The sequence below is a fragment of the Saccostrea cucullata genome, unplaced genomic scaffold (assembly GCF_032062105.1).
Source record: "Saccostrea cucullata isolate Sc308-1 unplaced genomic scaffold, CSIRO_AGI_Scuc_v1 ctg10863, whole genome shotgun sequence".
Taxonomy (NCBI): Eukaryota; Metazoa; Mollusca; class Bivalvia; order Ostreida; family Ostreidae; genus Saccostrea; species Saccostrea cuccullata.
Genome location: NW_026923024.1, coordinates 1 through 18,006, shown reverse-complemented (window position 1 = coordinate 18,006; position 18,006 = coordinate 1). Strand labels below are relative to the sequence as shown.

General features: G+C 31.0%; 1 protein-coding gene across 4 annotated transcripts; it reads left to right on the top strand.

The window, feature by feature from the left end:
• The first annotated feature begins 13,458 nt into the window (after window positions 1-13,458).
• Window positions 13,459-15,428, top strand: LOC134262965 (multiple epidermal growth factor-like domains protein 10). 4 transcript variants are annotated; one of them, XM_062745281.1, is made up of 4 exons: window positions 13,459-14,059; window positions 14,268-14,396; window positions 14,525-14,574; window positions 15,381-15,428. In XM_062745281.1, the coding sequence occupies exons 1-4, from the start codon at window positions 13,942-13,944 to the stop codon at window positions 15,417-15,419; spliced, it is 336 nt and encodes a 111-aa protein (XP_062601265.1). In that variant the 5' UTR covers window positions 13,459-13,941; the 3' UTR covers window positions 15,420-15,428. The 4 variants fall into 4 exon arrangements, 3 of the variants coding, with proteins under 3 accessions (XP_062601265.1, XP_062601264.1, XP_062601263.1); XM_062745280.1 differs by lacking the exon at window positions 15,381-15,428 and having other exon boundaries at window positions 13,464-13,914; window positions 13,998-14,059; window positions 14,525-15,099; XR_009991151.1 differs by lacking the exon at window positions 15,381-15,428 and having other exon boundaries at window positions 13,466-13,914; window positions 14,525-15,099.
• Window positions 15,429-18,006: the final 2,578 nt, after the last annotated feature.

Below are 18,006 nucleotides of genomic sequence, written 5' to 3'. Positions count from 1 at the left end.
CTGCATAATATATCTATTTTAAATAGCACATGCGGAATGAATTGCACGAGTGAAGAAAAATATTTCCTTATCTTTATGTCCTTACATTTAAAATTCATACACATGAAGCATTTTTGTCTGTCTGTCTGTCGATTAACTTTCTATCCACAAAACTTCAATGACTTTTAATTGCTAGGAGCTAATTTAGCTTTCATATTTTGCATGTATATTCCATTTGAAACTTAGGATCTCCCATGACTAGTGACTTGATTGTTTTTTTAGGCAACGAGTTGTGTGGGTTTTTTTTAAAATCGTAGTGCTTTAGAGAGGAGATAAAAACACACAATAAGTTAGAAAAACATCATATTCCACCAAAAATTATTGAAATTATGTTCTATACACTTTTTTTTATATATATGACTTAACATTAGTTAACTTAATTACTTTCATTATCTCCATATATTTCATGCAAAACCTATACAAGTGAAATATTTTCACACAACGTTATTTAGGGGAAAAAAAACCTTTCAATAAGTCAAAGATTAACTGTGTTTTTTTTTCATACTAACTATTTACAAATTTACACACTGTATTGCCAATTTTATGTAGATCTTCTCTCCGTAATTATAAAAATGACTATGTTGGGACTAGTCAGCATTCTCACCTTTCCATGGCACCTGATCCTAACTCTGATGTTCTTGGAGATTTCAGTTTGCTCTACCTCCAATATGCATTGTTTTAAGGGTAGTTTCCATTGCGCAATATTTCGTGCATCGTAGTAAAATGAAGCGTATTTATTGCTTAAATGCAACTTCTTTTGCTTAATTATTGAAATTAAACAAAATTAAGAAAATATAGGTATTTAAATGTAATTACAATTTGATATAACTGATTTTTTAACCGATTTTGCAATTGATAGGTAGGTTGACGTCGCTGCAGTGTCTTTTTGAGGTTATGATAATCTGAAGCTCTTAAAGAAAGGGGTAATAAAAATATTATTACAGAAAATATAATAAACATACGCTCTTGAAATTTAAAACATAGCCATTTTAGAATATCTCCAATATATTTATTGTGTTTTCTTGTGAATCCATTGTTTACGTCATATTTTGTTGTACTCTATAAAATTGTAAAATTTCCTAATGTTTTTGCATTTTGAGATGCCCCCTCTCTTAACACAAGGGTAGAATTTTGTGTTTCTTACATATATTGTATCATATAGTATTACTCATTAAATATCATAGTTTGAACAAAATGTCTATTGTAGTATTTGTATAATTTGCTTTAAAGTGCTAAAAATTGGCATTTTCCTATATAATCCTACAGTAAATATACCTGTATTTTGAGACGGTCCCTCATAAATACCTGAATGGTCTCCCCAAACTTTGCATGTACACTAGAGTTAATGTAAGTTATACATGGTATGAAAATGAAGAGTTTCGCTATTGTAGTTTTCACACAATAAAACTATAGTCGGTCCCCTTAAATAGACTTTAAGCTTGAATATAATCCTATGAAGTAATTCTTATTTCCAAAATTTTAGAACATTCGTTCATTAGTTTTTTTGTATGATTGAATGTAGCGATAACCGTATCATTTGTGCTGTGCTGTACCAAGCAGACGAAACATCAGGTTTTCTAGTTCTGCTTTATATACTCTCCTTTGTGTGATAGTACCTTTGGTTACTGGTACAATACACATGAAATGTATATGAACACGGATATTTACACATTGTCTGAATTTTTACAGTATGAATAAGTAGTATGAGTTTCTAGAATTACAAACAATATGCTGTACGTTATCCTTCTGATTCATTTCACGGAAAACTCACTATCTGCAACAGAATCAACTTATAAAGTGACGTAAGTACTGATTTATGTTACTTGTAATAAAGTCGAGGAGAACTTCTACAGTGGATTCCCTATACAGTTATGAAATTGTCTCCGATTTTATTGAAAGAAAAGTATAATTTCAAAAGGAAATAGAGTATGTACTGGCTGATTAGCTCATTTCCAAGCAAGAAACTCACGAAAATATATCTTTAAAAACTTCAGACTCAGAGACGATACGTGCTGTATGATTTATAGAGCTGTTTCTTTGCAATATTGGACTCCAAAATATAAGCACTTTGTATAAATAAAATTTCGAATAATGAAGAGCCATGTTCTTGCCATAAAATTGATACTTTGATGGCTTTCTCTAAACCACAGATAATTAGCTGGGGGTTTTAATGCAATGTACATTAACTAGTTAAAAGTTGTATTGATAAAAAAATTGAACACTTTTAATGATCTAGAAAACTTTAATTGTCATTTTTAATTTAAAATTTTAATTCTACTCTGCTTATGCATCGAAGTATTATACAAATTTGAATTAACTCTGCTATAAATATTTTATAGACATGCTCCATCGAAATATAGCTAACGAATTATTTCTTCTGAAAACTGCAGTATTTTCTATTTTCACAATTAATTCCAAGATATGCACACACTTATGCATACTTCAATGCTGAAATACCAATTGTAGATCTCGACATCCATGGACTGAATGCGTTGAAGATAAGATGTGAGATACTTATAATAAAATATGTGTAGGTAAGTAGAGAAGTAGATATATAATGTTTATGTAAGAAATATGATTTTTTTTTTTACAAATTATAACGGTTTACGTGTATAATAAACCAATTAAAATAAAGTACAGTAGAATGGTGTTTTATATATAATCCTTAAGAAACGGTGAGAAACATTTCAATTTGATATATGAATTTAATCGTCCATAGTTTATAGATTTAAAATGATCCTTATGTTCCATTTAAAAAAAAGTGTTGATATCTTTCAAGCATGTCCAGTAGGTTTCTACAGCATAAATTGCTCAAGGACCTGCAGGTATCCAAACTTTGGATATGAATGTCAAAAGGAATGCAGATGCAAGCAGTCACTTTGTGATCATAAAAATTGATGTGCATTCGCCAGGGAAGAAAACAAGACATCAGGTATTCAGGTTTGATTAATAAAATTAAATGGATTCTTTGTAATAACTGTAATTGCTGAAATTTTGACAGACATGCAAATCTTGATTTTCAAATATTTATATTGATAAGGTGTTTTTATTTTATTATATGGAGACAAAAAGGAAATCAAGGATACCTATTCAACTCTCCTTCTGGTGATTGGAGTCTCTACGATTTCAGGTTTCCTGTTTGTTTTCATCCTATTGGCGGTAATTTCTACAGTCAACAGGAAACAATATAATCTTGCAAATCAGAGAAACGAACAATTGAACCATTTACATCCGTCGAGTCGTGCATCTTACGAAAGGGATATTCCTATTCGTATCAATTCAAGCCCTGAAATTGATCCTTGTACGGGCACCTATGAACATATTCATGTTTCCGTGGCGGAAGCCTGAAATATGATTCCATCTTCTCATAAAACGCTTTATAAAGCATGTGTTGAATTTTTAGGAATCGTGCCCTCACAGCATGGTAGACTTTGTATTCATTAACAACACATCGGGTGATGTAGCAGAGGAATGTAGTAAAGGTTTCCTCTTCTTTAACTTGCACTATTTTTCTTTATTCCAAACGTTGATTTAACCGTGTATTATGAGACATTAATGCAACTGTTGGTAAACGTTAAATAAAAAATGATGTTGAAAATTAAAGATGTCAAATAATTTAATCGTGACTTGGTCTTATCTTAATTGTCTAATGTACTATAATATAAAGGGTGTTAAGAAAGTTCTTTCCACATTTTTCTTTTATTTTCAAAAAGAAATCCGATGAGAAAATATTTACAATTTGTGATATTTCATGTTTACAGAGTCCATTCTTGGTACTGATAAGGTTTTAACTGTCTTTTGTTGAATCAATAAGGGGAGGCCAGGAATTAAAACAGATGGTGTCTGTTCAGAAAAATAAGGGATGACGCATATTTGTGACATGAATTAAGCAGACAGGTCAAAACTTCCTTTAAAATATGATGTAAAAATTATCAAATCTGTGGAGAATTCCAAAATGACAAAACTATTCTATTAAAAAGTGACATATCGTTCTCATACCTACGTTCGTCAGCTTTTCTGATGCAAGATGAGCTATGAAGAAACAACAGGAAATTATCCTTTATTTTCACTCAAAATGACCAACATTTCTATCATTCGGGTGCTTCAAAGATGTTATATGTATTTTATGGAAGAAAAATCCTATAAGTTCCTTCTAGAAATGAATTGCTATAAATCTAAAGCGCACTCTTGTGATTTTTTCAGACTTGAAAATTCATCTCTTTAGTTAAGCACTACTTTGAAATTTTTGAAAATATTTTATCCTGGAACGAACTTTCTTAACACCATTTACATCCTAATTGGAAACAAAAGTAACAATATTTGTGGTTCTTTTATAAAAAAGATTTGTGAAAACAAGTTCTTTATCACCTTCAAGATAAAAATAGTCTCTGATTATATTACATTTATTTTTCAATATGAACCAAAAGCTTAATCTAATTTAATTTCATCCTCTTCTTTAAGTTTACTCATAAATCTAATGAAAATTGTTTAAGATTATTAAATGTACCAAAATTTGCATCAGTATCTATGGGATGCCAGGCTTTGCAATCTTCGATCTTTTCCATTTGTATTGTATAGTGTTCCACTTGTATTCAATAATTTCCCATTTGAATTCTATTTATTATTTTTATTCCACATTTTCCATTTGTATTGTAAAAAATATCATCTGAATTGTATAATATATCATATGAGTTCTATATTTTCCTATTGCATTGTATTATATAAATATTGCATGTAGTTGAGTGTAACATTGAAAATTTTTACCCCAAGAAAACCAGTGTCAACCGAGGCGCAGCCGAGGTTAACAATGGTTTTCGAGGGGTGAAAATTTTCAATGTTACACTCAACTACATGCAATATTTATTATATTATACTGAATGTTTTATACAAATACATATAATAGTGAACCGTGCGCGCATAAATTCTGCGCAGTCGCTATTTTTTGGAACGTCACCCGTCGTCAAGCAATGTTGACTGTTGCTACGCTGGAGGGCGTGGCTTCATTATTCAGCGGGTAGAAGTGTTTTTTATTAAATGTTTCTCAACGCCAGATTAAAGTAATTTATATGAAAGTATAATATAATTTATTATTTGTATTGTAACAAAAAAAGATCAGTTCAACAACTTTTATAGAATAAATTTCAACTATCGATAAAATACCGCATACTTGGTACTCAATATGATTACCTTGTAATTAAAATATATGTTTTAGCAAATGCAAAAAATTGTAAATGGTATACTGCAGTAAAAAAGCGATCCTTCTAAACAATAGACATGAAAAACAGTGTCCACAGGCAACTGATAGTAGGAGTGTTCCAAATGAGTATTATAATGAAACTTATGAACAAGCTCCTCCTAAAACACGATATAAAAGTCATCCGTCTTCACACACATTTTACAAAAATAATAAGGAATACAGATCAACTGAATTATAAGTTAACATGTTTTACAGTATCGCGTCCTGTTAAAAGAATCTAAAATAAACATATTCAAATGAATAACCTGTTTTCCACTAATATTCAGCGAATACTCATGAAGGCCAATTAGTTTTAAAAACAGATTTTAATATTATCGGCAAATATCTTATTTGATGATTAGATGCATAGATGGATTATTCTTTTTTTGAAAAAATGCGAGATTGGCTCGGATTGAATATTCCAAAATTTTCTATGTCGGCATACATGTGGCATAATTTGTATGAAAACTTGTTTATGTTTTAGTTTAACAAGCAAACATATACCAGAATAAGAAATATTTTTAGTTATCTATGTTTTTAAACTATTTAAAAATCGTGCATTAATTGAAAAATAAAAATACTATATAAAAAGAATGGCTTAATAGCAGTCAAACTGATCAAAACACTATAATCGGTGTCTATCATTTTTCGCAGGCTTTATTCAATTGAGCATTCTCAGTGTAAACAACAACGGTATTTTTAAAATGCAGTTTGCAATAAAGTGCATGAATTTTGTTTAATACACAAATGGGGGGGGGGGGGGGGGGCTCAGAAGCAAAGTTATAACAGTTACACCTTTGATGATTAACAGGGAAACATCAAATATAGAGTCACAAGGGTAATGTTGGCCATTAATCAGGCTTTATGTTATTATCATGCAGTAGAAGCTTATTTCCTATTTGGCTGAAATAATGCCCTCCACAGTAAACAACACAATCAACCAACAGGACAAGCCAATGCTTTATTTAAATTCAGTGCTTCTCGAGTGTGTAATAAGTAATTGCCACTTGGTTCCTTTTGGCCATTGCATAAATTTCATAAAATTTTTTGCCTATCAAAGGTAGCTCAGTTGCTCTTGATGAGCTATATGCTAGTTATTTTTCTTTGTTTAATTTGTCATACAATAAATTTGGCAGTATAAGCTGACTCGAGGGTATTCACTTTAGCATTTTAGGGATATTTTATTCTTGTTCGCGCATTTTTCACTTCTAAGGCTATAACCAGTACAAATAAAGGAATTGATAATTTTATTTATCTGAGGTTTGGGTAAATTAGGGAATTGGATTTGTAAATTAAGGAAAATGACAATTATTGCTCAATTCATGATAAAAAATCTACTGTATTCTATAACCAGTTGCTTAAATTAGTAATTCTCTTCTTTTAGCTATGGTAAGTATGTACCCGGCAGGTGCTCTGTGTGACACAGAAAAAAGTAACTGGATCATGTAATATCAATTATTCTAATTCTCTCAACTACTGTCAAGGTTAACTAATTAAAAGCAGCTCTAAATAAAAGGGATTTGACAATTAACAAAATATATTGGTATAAATATTGTGCCTTAATACGTGTGTTTACTTGAAATTGTGTCCGCATTTTTACACATATCCGAATTTTAAGTTTATCTGTGGATTGCCTGTTTTCAGCTAAAACATTTCTTTACTTAAGTAGTTTTACTTAAAATAATTCATATAAACTATTCTTATTAATTTTATCTTATTGGTTAGAGCTTAAATTTCAAGGAATATTTACATCAGATAGAATACTGAAACACCAGGGTTAAAATATTACTGAAATTAACTTTGGACATACAAATTCATAACACATAAATATGGGAGAAACATGCAATTCATTCAATTTGGGGAAATAAAAGGGAATTTTATTGCTAGACATTAGAGGCTGACTCTTAGGTTGGAAATGAAGTCTTTGAGAAAAGTATAAATTGGATAGGGTGTTGAGTAGAAAAGTGTATTATGCATTTATTAGGGAGAGCTGCTATGGGGCTATCATGACATAGGAATATAACAGATTTGAGAGTATCTATGTATACATGTGTTAATAAGATTTATTTTTTGCAAGATCCAGTGTACCAAGGTTATCTAGTCAAGTACACATAAATATAAACTAATCGTACATGTAGTATGGGTTATTTTATGACTTAGGCATAATTTCGGATTAGTTTCAATATTTTCACAAGAAGCCAATTATTGATAAGCCAGAAGGCAATTATTTAAAGGACTTTAATTTTGGATTTAATTTCATTAGCACCACCTCTTTTAATATACATGTACAAAGATCAGGCCAATTAAGGTGTCAATGTATTTTACAATGGCAATTTTCTTTGGTCTTGAGAATTGTTATCAGACATCTTAACTTGATAAGCATGATATAAGCTCATAGATTTCATTCAAGGATCAGAGAGTAAATTTAATTGCATTAATTATCCTGTATTCAACAGAATAGTGGAAAACCCTAGTTATAAGATCCTCGTGTAGAAACATTCATAAATCCAACCCATTGGAATTTCACCAACAGCCTCAGTCGGGGAATAATTGTAGGAAAATACAAAACTATTGTTATTTATGAATTAGAAATTAAAGCATTTGTCGAATTCTTCAACTAAAAATATTAGATTCATGCCATTGAAACATATCATTCATTCAGAATCAACAGGCAAACTTCTATTTGTCAGCTTTAGAATTAAAATGATTCACATTAATTGAACAGTCCTTTTAGGTGGTAACTGGTTCAGTGTATAATGGATTAAACCTTTATTAACAAGAAACTACATCCTTCTGATCACACTTTCAATTTTGGTGAATTAAGAAAATTTTTAAATTTGTTTTATTCTCCATACCTTTTAGGAAAATGATATACATTACTATCAGACAAGGTCAACACAATAATTTTAATTTTTCTAACTACAGGGATAAATAAAGTGCATGTCATGTAATCATGTATTCTTGCAAGCCAGTTTGATAGGGGAAAGGAGTTTTGCTCTTGTATGAGCCAATTATTAGTAATATTTGTCCTGTTTCTGTCAAATTTCTAGGTAGTGAAGTTACTCTATTATTTTAATAGATATAAAACTGTAATTGTCATTAAGTCAACTTTAAAAAGTACTATATTCCTGGCACATATAATTAAATAGCTGGAAATATCCAGTTTATGATGTACAGGCTGCTCAGTTATACAGCTTAGTTTGGTTGAAAAAGCAATATCTTAGAATAGAGTTAAGAACTCATGAAAATAGAATTAAAATATGATGAGAAGGATCATTTTCTGCTTTATTATAAACATTAAAATCATGGCATATCAAGTATTATTATAAAGTATAATTTCAAGATCCAATTTAAAGTTATTGTTGGGAGTTACATGTACATATTACATGTGAGGACTATAAGCCTGGAGAGGTAATTTTCTTAAAAGCTAACCTGTAATAATACAATTGACATATTTATTCCCAAAGAAATCTTGCACGGTAAGTAAAGTAAAGTAAAGTAAAGGTTTTATCTAGTACAGTGTTGCTTGAAACCAGCCAGAATAAAGTCATACATGCTACTGTTGAAATGAGAGGGGTTGCATGATCAGGATCAGCCAATTTTATGATGGGACAATATTTTGTCTCCACATAAATTTTTCTTAACATGTTGGCACATATAATTCTTCATCTTTAATGTATATTATTTTGCAATAAAATAATCCAATGTAAGCTAATATATTGATTTTTGTTTAAGTTCTCATAACTTTACACATTTAAAAAACATCAATTGAATCAAAATTTTCGGTCTTATCATTATACAGAAGTATTAAATTTAGAAGGGATGGGGGGCCTCGAGTTGTTTTCAAGGGGATTATTACAGTTTAACAAGTAAATAGGTTTAAAGTAGGGCGGTTGGTCGTGGGTCAGTTGAATGCGGCTTCCCCATATTATGGGGTGACCGAAACCTATGGATTCCAAAGGTTTCGGCCATGTGGCGTTTGCGCCGAGCCATTCAACTGATGCTATAATTCATTGTGTTGCTGCTGCTTAAAACAATCTCATTTACTGTGAAAATGTGTGCTGCTTTCAACAAATTCATGAATTGGTCTGCTTTGCTTACTTGAAACAAACTCAGTTGCTGTGCAAAATGTGTACTGCTTTCAACAAATTTCATGCACAGTGTTTTGCTTGCTAAAATATCTTTTGTAACGTTCGCGGTTTGATAACCCGGAACGATAACTACAACATACATATAAACTTGCAAAGTTTATTTCAAATACATGTACATAAAATTTAATTGTAAGGTTAATTACCGTTCGCGGTATACCCGGAACGGCCATTATTATGCTTATTATATGTACATGTGATATTATGCTTTCATGTTGCTTGCTGCTGCTGCTGCTTGTTGTGATTTGGGGTCGCCCTTTTACGCTTGGCGACCCCTGCTGCTTTTAATATGCCACGACCAACAAAGGCCAATATCAAAATAAACGTGTATAAAATCATGTTTGTTTTATTTTCCTCTATATAAATAATAGCATCTATTAATTCAAAGAATAGATGCACTTATTTTATGAGGAAAACTTTGTTGCTCTATTTGAGTTGGGTTAGCTCGAATATAAATTAGATCGGGATCGGGATATCTCAAATTCTCCCTCTTTGCCTTTGATCTAAAAACGAAAGGTACACGAATTTTGTAGCAGACAGAACTTTTAAAAAAATATGCTTTCAATCACGATTGTTTCTAAAAAACAAACGCCAATATCAAAATAAACGTGTATAAAATCATGTTTGTTTTATTTTCCTCTATATAAATAACAATCCTTTTTTTCTTTTTAGTACAATAAATCCTTAACTGGGGAATAAAAACTGGGGTAAATTAAGGACCTTTATGTCGCTTTGCATATAGGAGACATGGCTGTATATTATGTAATTGTAGTGAGAAAAAGCTTATAATGTAGATGCGACAGAATTAAATATGTTACTTTAAACACTTTGCTGTTTAGCGTACAGATGATTCATGACGTGATGAATAATAAGTCTAGCATATATCTATATACTTTTGAATAAATTGAGACACTAAAATAATTCAGCCGATGAAAGTGACAATAAAGAATATCATAATAAGTATTTGATATACAATAAATTTTCATATGCAGATAAGATATAAACCACATATATCAATTAACATTTGTAAAATCAAACTATCAGTTGATAATTTATTTTAAAAAGTGTAATTGTATAGTATTTGTTTCCTGATATCGTGTCAACACAAGTCGTATTTATATATATATGAAAGTATCTTTACTTGATACAAGTTCAACAATTTTAAAAGAATACCTCAAACGATTCTTAACCCAATTCAAAATTTATTTAGTTTTTCCGTAAGAAACGCATCACTTTTATAAAACGATTGTAAAGATATATTATGTAATTCTGTGAAGTTTACAGCAGAGAAAAAGTAAGAAATAGAAAAGATTTCCCATTTGCATCTTTGAAAAAAAGGAAAAGGTAGAGTAACAACGGAATCTAACCCCTTATTTGATGGAAAAATCAGAACAATAGTAAAATTGTGACAGTTTGTAGTTAAGATCTTAAAATATGCTTCCTTTAAAACCTGCAGTAATTTGGATTCAAATCTTACATGAAAACCACTAAAGGGTCCAGATGAAGGCCATTTTTCCTATATCTTCATTCTGGTGGGATTTCGTCATATTTGAGATAGTTTTCTTTTCGTAAAACAGAGTACAAGCTTGCTATCTGAGATTTTTCCAAAAAGTGCATTTGATACTAGGTTATAAAAGTATAAATTCGGTAGATAGGCACCTGGCCCCAGGATCAGCTTAAGATGTTTCATGATCCTGGGGCCTGATCCCATCTCTGGAATACCCAGGAGTCCGTGCTTATGCCCTCTTAACAGATTTGTAAAGTTAAAAGTCTCTCTGACATCAATTAGTCGGACCGTTTTGTAGTCAAATTGAGTAAAAATAGATAATTTTAAAAAAATCAGATAGGTCTATCAAGGGATAAAGATTACGTCAGCTAAAATGTATTTATTAAATAATGTCAACTAAATGAACTGTGATTTTGAGATGATCTTGGCTTAATTGAATAAATTTCACAGAGCATTGGTTTGAAATTTGATATCAAGAATAACAGGATATTTTTGGGATAAATGAAATTTTGGAACAAAATTCATAATATATTTTATCATTTGCATTAATTTTTTCAAGATAAAATAATTTTAATCCTTATAATATATAAATATGTCGTAAAATTCAAACTGATAAAGATTTACCAACAAGTTTTAAAGTTTTTATGATTAACATGTTTAGCTATATTTATTTTTAAATAAAAAATCTTTCTATGTTTTATTAATGACTAAGACATGTTCAAAATTATGATATTTACGACATAGGCTTAAGAAAGTCGACAAGTGAAATTGACATGATCGAGAGGGGAAGAAGACGGAATCGCCCGCTTCAAAATGACAGGAATGCCAAATGGCACTCCGTTAAAAGAACCAACCGACAGAAATTTTAAAACATTTTAAAAAATTGCAGATATCACGATTAAGCCTACAGGTACACTCTCGAAAGCGGTCCTCAAACATGCCGGCCAAGAGCGCCGAACTGTGTTGACGACGTTCCAGTTGCAGTGGAAAAGCGAAAATGTAGGTTTCCAGTGCTTTCAAAATTATTAAAAATAGCAATGTTTATGCATTATAGATACAAAGGTTTCAAAATACATAGTATACTGTTACATCGCAAACTGAAACATGGCATAAACATGTTACATAACGTTAGGCCTAAGAGGTCTTCAGATGCGTGTAGACGACAGCATTCGTATTATCTTTTTATTGCAACTTTAGCTCGTAGTATATGATAAATTTCCTTTTTATATTGTAAATGCAGAATATCTATCCCAAATTTATAGACATACCGTAAGAGAAAAAAAATGAGATAACATCTATAATCATTCGGTAAGAAACTAGGTCGCTTCATTCTATGGCGGCCTAGGGTTTAAAAAATATTTCTGAAACATCAAAGAAAATGTAGAAATTATTTGAGTTTAAACTACAGTTTTAGGTTCTAAAACAAAGTCAGATAGACAAAATAATGATTTTACCTTTTTTGAACAATGATATTGCCAGTAAATTATAAAATATTTTTTTCTAAATGAAATAATTTTTTACAGGTAAGTCTTGTTTTCACAAGAATCACAAATAAAGAACTTAAAAGAGAGCAGGGTTTAAGAACCACTAAAATCAGATGGAGAAAACCATGCAAATTAGATTGAGAAAGAGGGACTGGATATAAAAGATCCCATGGAAGCTACCATCCAACACCACACACCAGGACCCAATCCGGAACTCGCAGGCCAAGAGAAAGAGAGGATATCCAACAAACTATTATGAGGTATTCATTTGTTAAATGATTACTTTTTTTCAAAAAAAGCTTTTCTTAACATATTTACAATTTTAACCTGATATTATCACACTTATTTTGAATATTTGGTGAATAAATCACATACTTTGAAGCCTAAATGCCTTGATTCATTTTCATTAAACGATGAAAAAGAAATAGGGTGTGGTGATATAAAAAATATTAAAATTTTCTTATATGTACACTAACCCCTACTTTTCATGCTATGAAAATGAACCATAATACCTAAAGAAACTGTACTACAATTTTCTGTAGAAATATGTTTTTTATGGGTTTTCAAGCTATTTTATAGCAGAAAATTTTATTTTTGACACCGGTGAACAGCATTTTTGGGTACAAATTAACTAATTGATGTTTATTGGTGTTTATTTGCTCATATCTTGCTTTAAAAATTAACTTTGCAATACTTTCAAGTAAATTTAAACCAAATTAAGTTTAAATTGATTGTATTTATAAGTTTATGAGGTATTTCAATGGTCTAATAGGTTTTTTAAATGAAATTTCCCATGCTCTATTTTGGCCTGTGTTGGAGGGGTTGAATCTCTCTTAGAGGAACACTAACTTACACTTTTCTTGTCTTTAAATTATTCCTTGGATATTACACTTTCAGAAAAATATAAGCATGTAGAAAGTTTAATGCACGTTTTTTTATCAGAAGAATACATCCTTAATATATAAATCTTGTTGCAATAATTAATTATATATCGTTATTATTTACAGTAATTAACAGGGAGTATTCGAACATATGTAGAATATACATATTTGCAACGAGGAAACTCTGTAACTGCATTGTTAAAGGAAGAAAATAATAACTCTGAGATTATGTCCTTATAGTTCTTCAAAAACATAGAAAATAAGGAAGAGCAGTCTTCTCTCGTTGCAGAATTAATGAAACAGTACCCCTTCTAAGCAATTCTAAACTTTTAGAGGAAAAACTCGCTCAAGTATCAGGCAATTGCTTTAAAAAGCATATATCCATATAACACACTCTAAGTTAGTGCAATCAATGACTGCCTGATGCCAACATATTAGGAACAATCTAGTTTAGTTCGACATGTATATAAGTTAAATTTCGAGTGGTTCTGATATACAAGTGCTTGTTAAATGCAGCAAATAGATCTGGAATATCGAGTTTCAACGCTTTGGTGTTAGTACGAAAAACTGGACATTTATTACTGTCATTCTTTTATCTCTACATGTATTCCTTCATTGCGTAAGTAACCCATTTGCTCCATAAGTAATGAAGGTCTTCATATTTCTATTTGTAACTAATTACTTTGCGGATGTTTTGGCCAGAAACTCACAGATGATATGTCCTGATGATAGATTTTATAACAAGAAAACAGGAAACTGCACAGGTATGGTTGAATTTTGAAAATAAAGAAAAACTGCATGTGCAAAGCAAATACTTGCGAGGTTCACTGATTAAAAAAATATCAAATAATTTATTGTTCTAGTACAAAACTTACTTTTTTATATTAGAAGATGTTGTAACAATAGAATTAATTAAATATCAAACGATAGTAAAAATAGTAGAGAAGCATTTTGTTTTTATCTGACTTTTAGAATGTCTGCCAGGATATTTTGCATCAAACTGCTCTAAACTGTGTCGATACCCTAACTACGGTAATGAATGCCAGGATCAATGCCCGTGTAGAGAAGAGTATTGCAATCACATTTTTGGATGCATCGAAGGTGAGTGTGTCAAAACACATTTCTCAAAAAATATCTAACTCTGATAATTTCATTTTAAATATAAAATGCATTACAAGCTAGAATATGTATTGTCAAACGTAGTTAATTATTCAAAACGTTCTTAATAGATCCTCAAGATATCAAAGAACCCAAAGACAGAGTCAACACCATCATTGCGGTAACAGTTACTGGAATTATTCTTATCATCATCGCTTTCATCATTTTATCCATAGCAAACCGAAAATTCTTCACCAGACACATCAGTCAAAACGCTCACTACGTCGACACTGTAATAGCTGAACATACAGAGCACACATACAATCCTCACTTACATCGTAATACAGAATACTCTAGGCCTGATGAAACCTGTGCTCAAACCGACAACGGAATGTATATGTTGGCAAATACACTTCTATACGAATATACCGCCGTTCATAAAGATTATAGTCAGCAGAACGTATAATTCATACACAAAAGGGACGAAAACAAATTTAATGCCCAAGATATGATTTTCATAAAACTTTTAAAATATAAAGGTGTTTTTCTAAACGCTGTGTTTGAAAGCTTTTCTTGTGTATCATGATATATATTTACTTCTTTTGTTGATGTTGTTTTTGGTATTTTGACTTGCCTAGATAGCCAAGCGGTCTAGCGCGCTGTTCATGCACTGCAAGGAGACAGATTCCGAAGGTCGAGAGTTCAATCCCGGGCTGGCAAGTGGGTATTATATGTAAAAGTGAATTTCTTTGTGCTTTCTATATTAATATTTCTTCATCTAGGGCAGTTATGTTAGTTTAAGAGTTGTTGTAAATTGTGCTTTTTAAATAATAATTAATTTCATTACAATATGTATTGGTAACAATCCTCTGTTAAAACTGATGTCCAAATAACTGTATCTCACTTCTATTCTCAATGACCGTTTAGTGTAGGGTAGCGCCGCTAGAATTCCATCGGCATCGAAAGCAAGTTTTTTGGCTTGCCTAGATATCCGAGCGGTCTAGCGCGCTGTTCCTGCACTGCTAGGACATATATATATATATTATGTGTTAAATTAAACTGACATGAAAATATTAATTTTTTTATCTCATCTTTTATATGTTTTATTATAGCTATTTTATTGTGATTATCATTATCATCATATGACATCAAACATGTTCATGTATTTTAATTGACTTGCTAAGTTGTTTATACGATGGTCATACAAAAAATACGTAGACAATATCCTCCATTATCATATTATTCTTACAAAGTTTTTTAGATTAACACATTTTCATATGTAAAAACATTTATTTCGTTTGTGTGTAAAGTTTCATTTTATTTGATTTAATGGAACTCGTGTTTGACAATTTTAAAGGTAACATGTTTTGTCACCACGGAGAACGGATAGCAACACTTTGGCGTGAAAACCAACGTTGAAAAATTTTCTTAAAATTACTCTGCCTTTTCATTTCATCCACGATGTGTTGCTTTTTCTGAATACATGAATCACCTAGTTCACTAGCAATTGTTTGAGTACCTTAAGTTAAATTGACAATGCTTTCGAATTCTTTGTTGCGTAAGTCTTGTTTGCACAAGTTCCGCGAAAGTGAATAGCACATCACATTTTATGACGTTACTAACTCTTTGAAAAGATTTTTTGCATTTGTTTCTTTGCAGACCGTTCATGGTCCGATTCCAAGTCTAACACTCAAAAAATAGTCATTCCCATTATAAACAAATGCATAATTTTGTATCAATTTCCCGAATTATCAAGCATTTCAAGGTTCCTTTTGACTTTTTTTCACTAATCGCTGCTCCGTGACGTCATTCGACGTCATCGTTTTTTGCTTTTTCTCATGAAGTCTATCTGCCTTTGAAGATTGATATCTTTTAAACGAAGCGATGTATTACATTAAATTTTAGCGTCCGAAGTAATTAAACAATTCTAAATTAAAATATTTCAATTTTATTTCTTTAAGAGCCATTTATTAGAGGTATGACTGTAGACATTATAAAGTGTTTAGTTAGAAAATAGGTCAATTTTGACCCTGCCCGTCACCCCCTTTTTTCTCTTAAATCTTTGATAATTTTGATAATTAAGGTCTTCCGTTTCCAACGGAAGACCTTCTACTGATTCTGTTGGTAAAGATTATTATTCTTTTTTTTTTCTACTTCCTAGACGCCAAATTTGAGGCCTCATATCTCACTCATTTCTCAACGGATTTCGCTCAAATTTTCAGAGGTTATAGAAGTTTATAAACTCTATCAGAATGATGACTAAAATTTCAAAAAGTCACTTCCGGTTTTGAGTTATTCCCCTTTAAATGAAAAATCATAGGCTTTCGTTTCCGGATAAAGGCTCAGAGACCACAAAAGCTGGAGCAGAAATTTTACTTGTTTTAGATAACAGAAGGATTGAAGTTGTGCACATCGGTTTTTGTTTTTCGATTTCTGCATTCAAAATGGCGCTATATAGGGGTCAAAAATTAGAACGCCTAAAAGAGCGAAAATTTACAGATATTTTCCTTTTTATCTTGAAAACTAAAAATATTTTGTTAAGACATGTTGAATAAAAGTTGTGCATAATTACCAGCGCTTTTATTTGATATCATTAAAAAGGGGCTGGCCCCTAAAATTAGGGATCAAGGGCCCTAGAAATTGTTTAATATCTCAAAAAGTATTGAGAATTTGTAATACGTCAAAGAAGCAAAGTTGTTCAAAATGTCAAGCTTTATCTAATGAGGTTGTCATAATATGTCCGGGGATGTCACTTCCGGTCAAACCGGAAGTAGTCAAAAATTGCATATTTTGTTGTTCTTGACAGGTTTTTGGATATCATATGTCACTGGAAGCTTAAATCTTAATTTTCCGTCCGTTAACGGTACTTCCGGTCAAACCGGAAGTTGCCAAAAATAGCTTGATTTTGCAAAAATGAGCATAGATTTGGAGGATTAAACCATTTTTCGACTTCATTACTCTTTTTTTTTTAAATGAAAGTTACTTCCGGTCAAACAGGACGGAAGACCTACTCGTTGCTTTGCAACGAGCTTGGCTCTAGTTATCAAGATATTTTCCAATTTTTCGCTCATATAATTTCAATTTATTATTAAAATATGTGTACTTACTTTGGTTATAATATGACGTTAAATAAAAAAAATTATGACAAAAGTCTACGAACTTTTTGAATGACCCTCGTATATCTTTGCTAATTTGTTGTAATATTGTTGTTGTGATTAGAAGGCCCTGAGGAAGAAAAGTGTGTCACACTTATCAGGCCACCTTCTCTGAATAAAGTATTATTATTAGTATTATAAATATTATTATTGATACAAAGCGTAATTGCCTTTTTCAGTAGCATTTTGATTTTACAATTAATCATTTTTTTTTATTAAATGTTTCTCTGACAATTATAGACGAAATATTTTTGAAAAGTTGAAAACTCAAATCCACTCTTAGAAAAAGGAAAAAATTAATTTTATACGAACATTTAATTTTGTCCTTCATTTTTGTAGAAAATGATACTGACAACATGGTGACACATACATATTTATCCAACATCCTCTTGGAATCATAGTCCTTCTATTGACGGTGCTTGTTGTTTTCCAAGCCCTTAGCTTCAAATGAAAATACT

Excerpts from the sequence above, each read along its gene's own strand:
- LOC134262965 (XM_062745279.1), top strand. The coding sequence starts at position 13,942 with ATGAAGGTCTTCATATTTCTATTTGTAACTAATTACTTTGCGGATGTT. Across the intron at positions 14,060-14,267 it reads GAAAACAGGAAACTGCACAG|AATGTCTGCCAGGATATTTT; the intron begins GTATGGTTGAAT and ends TCTGACTTTTAG. Across the intron at positions 14,397-14,524 it reads CATTTTTGGATGCATCGAAG|ATCCTCAAGATATCAAAGAA; the intron begins GTGAGTGTGTCA and ends CGTTCTTAATAG.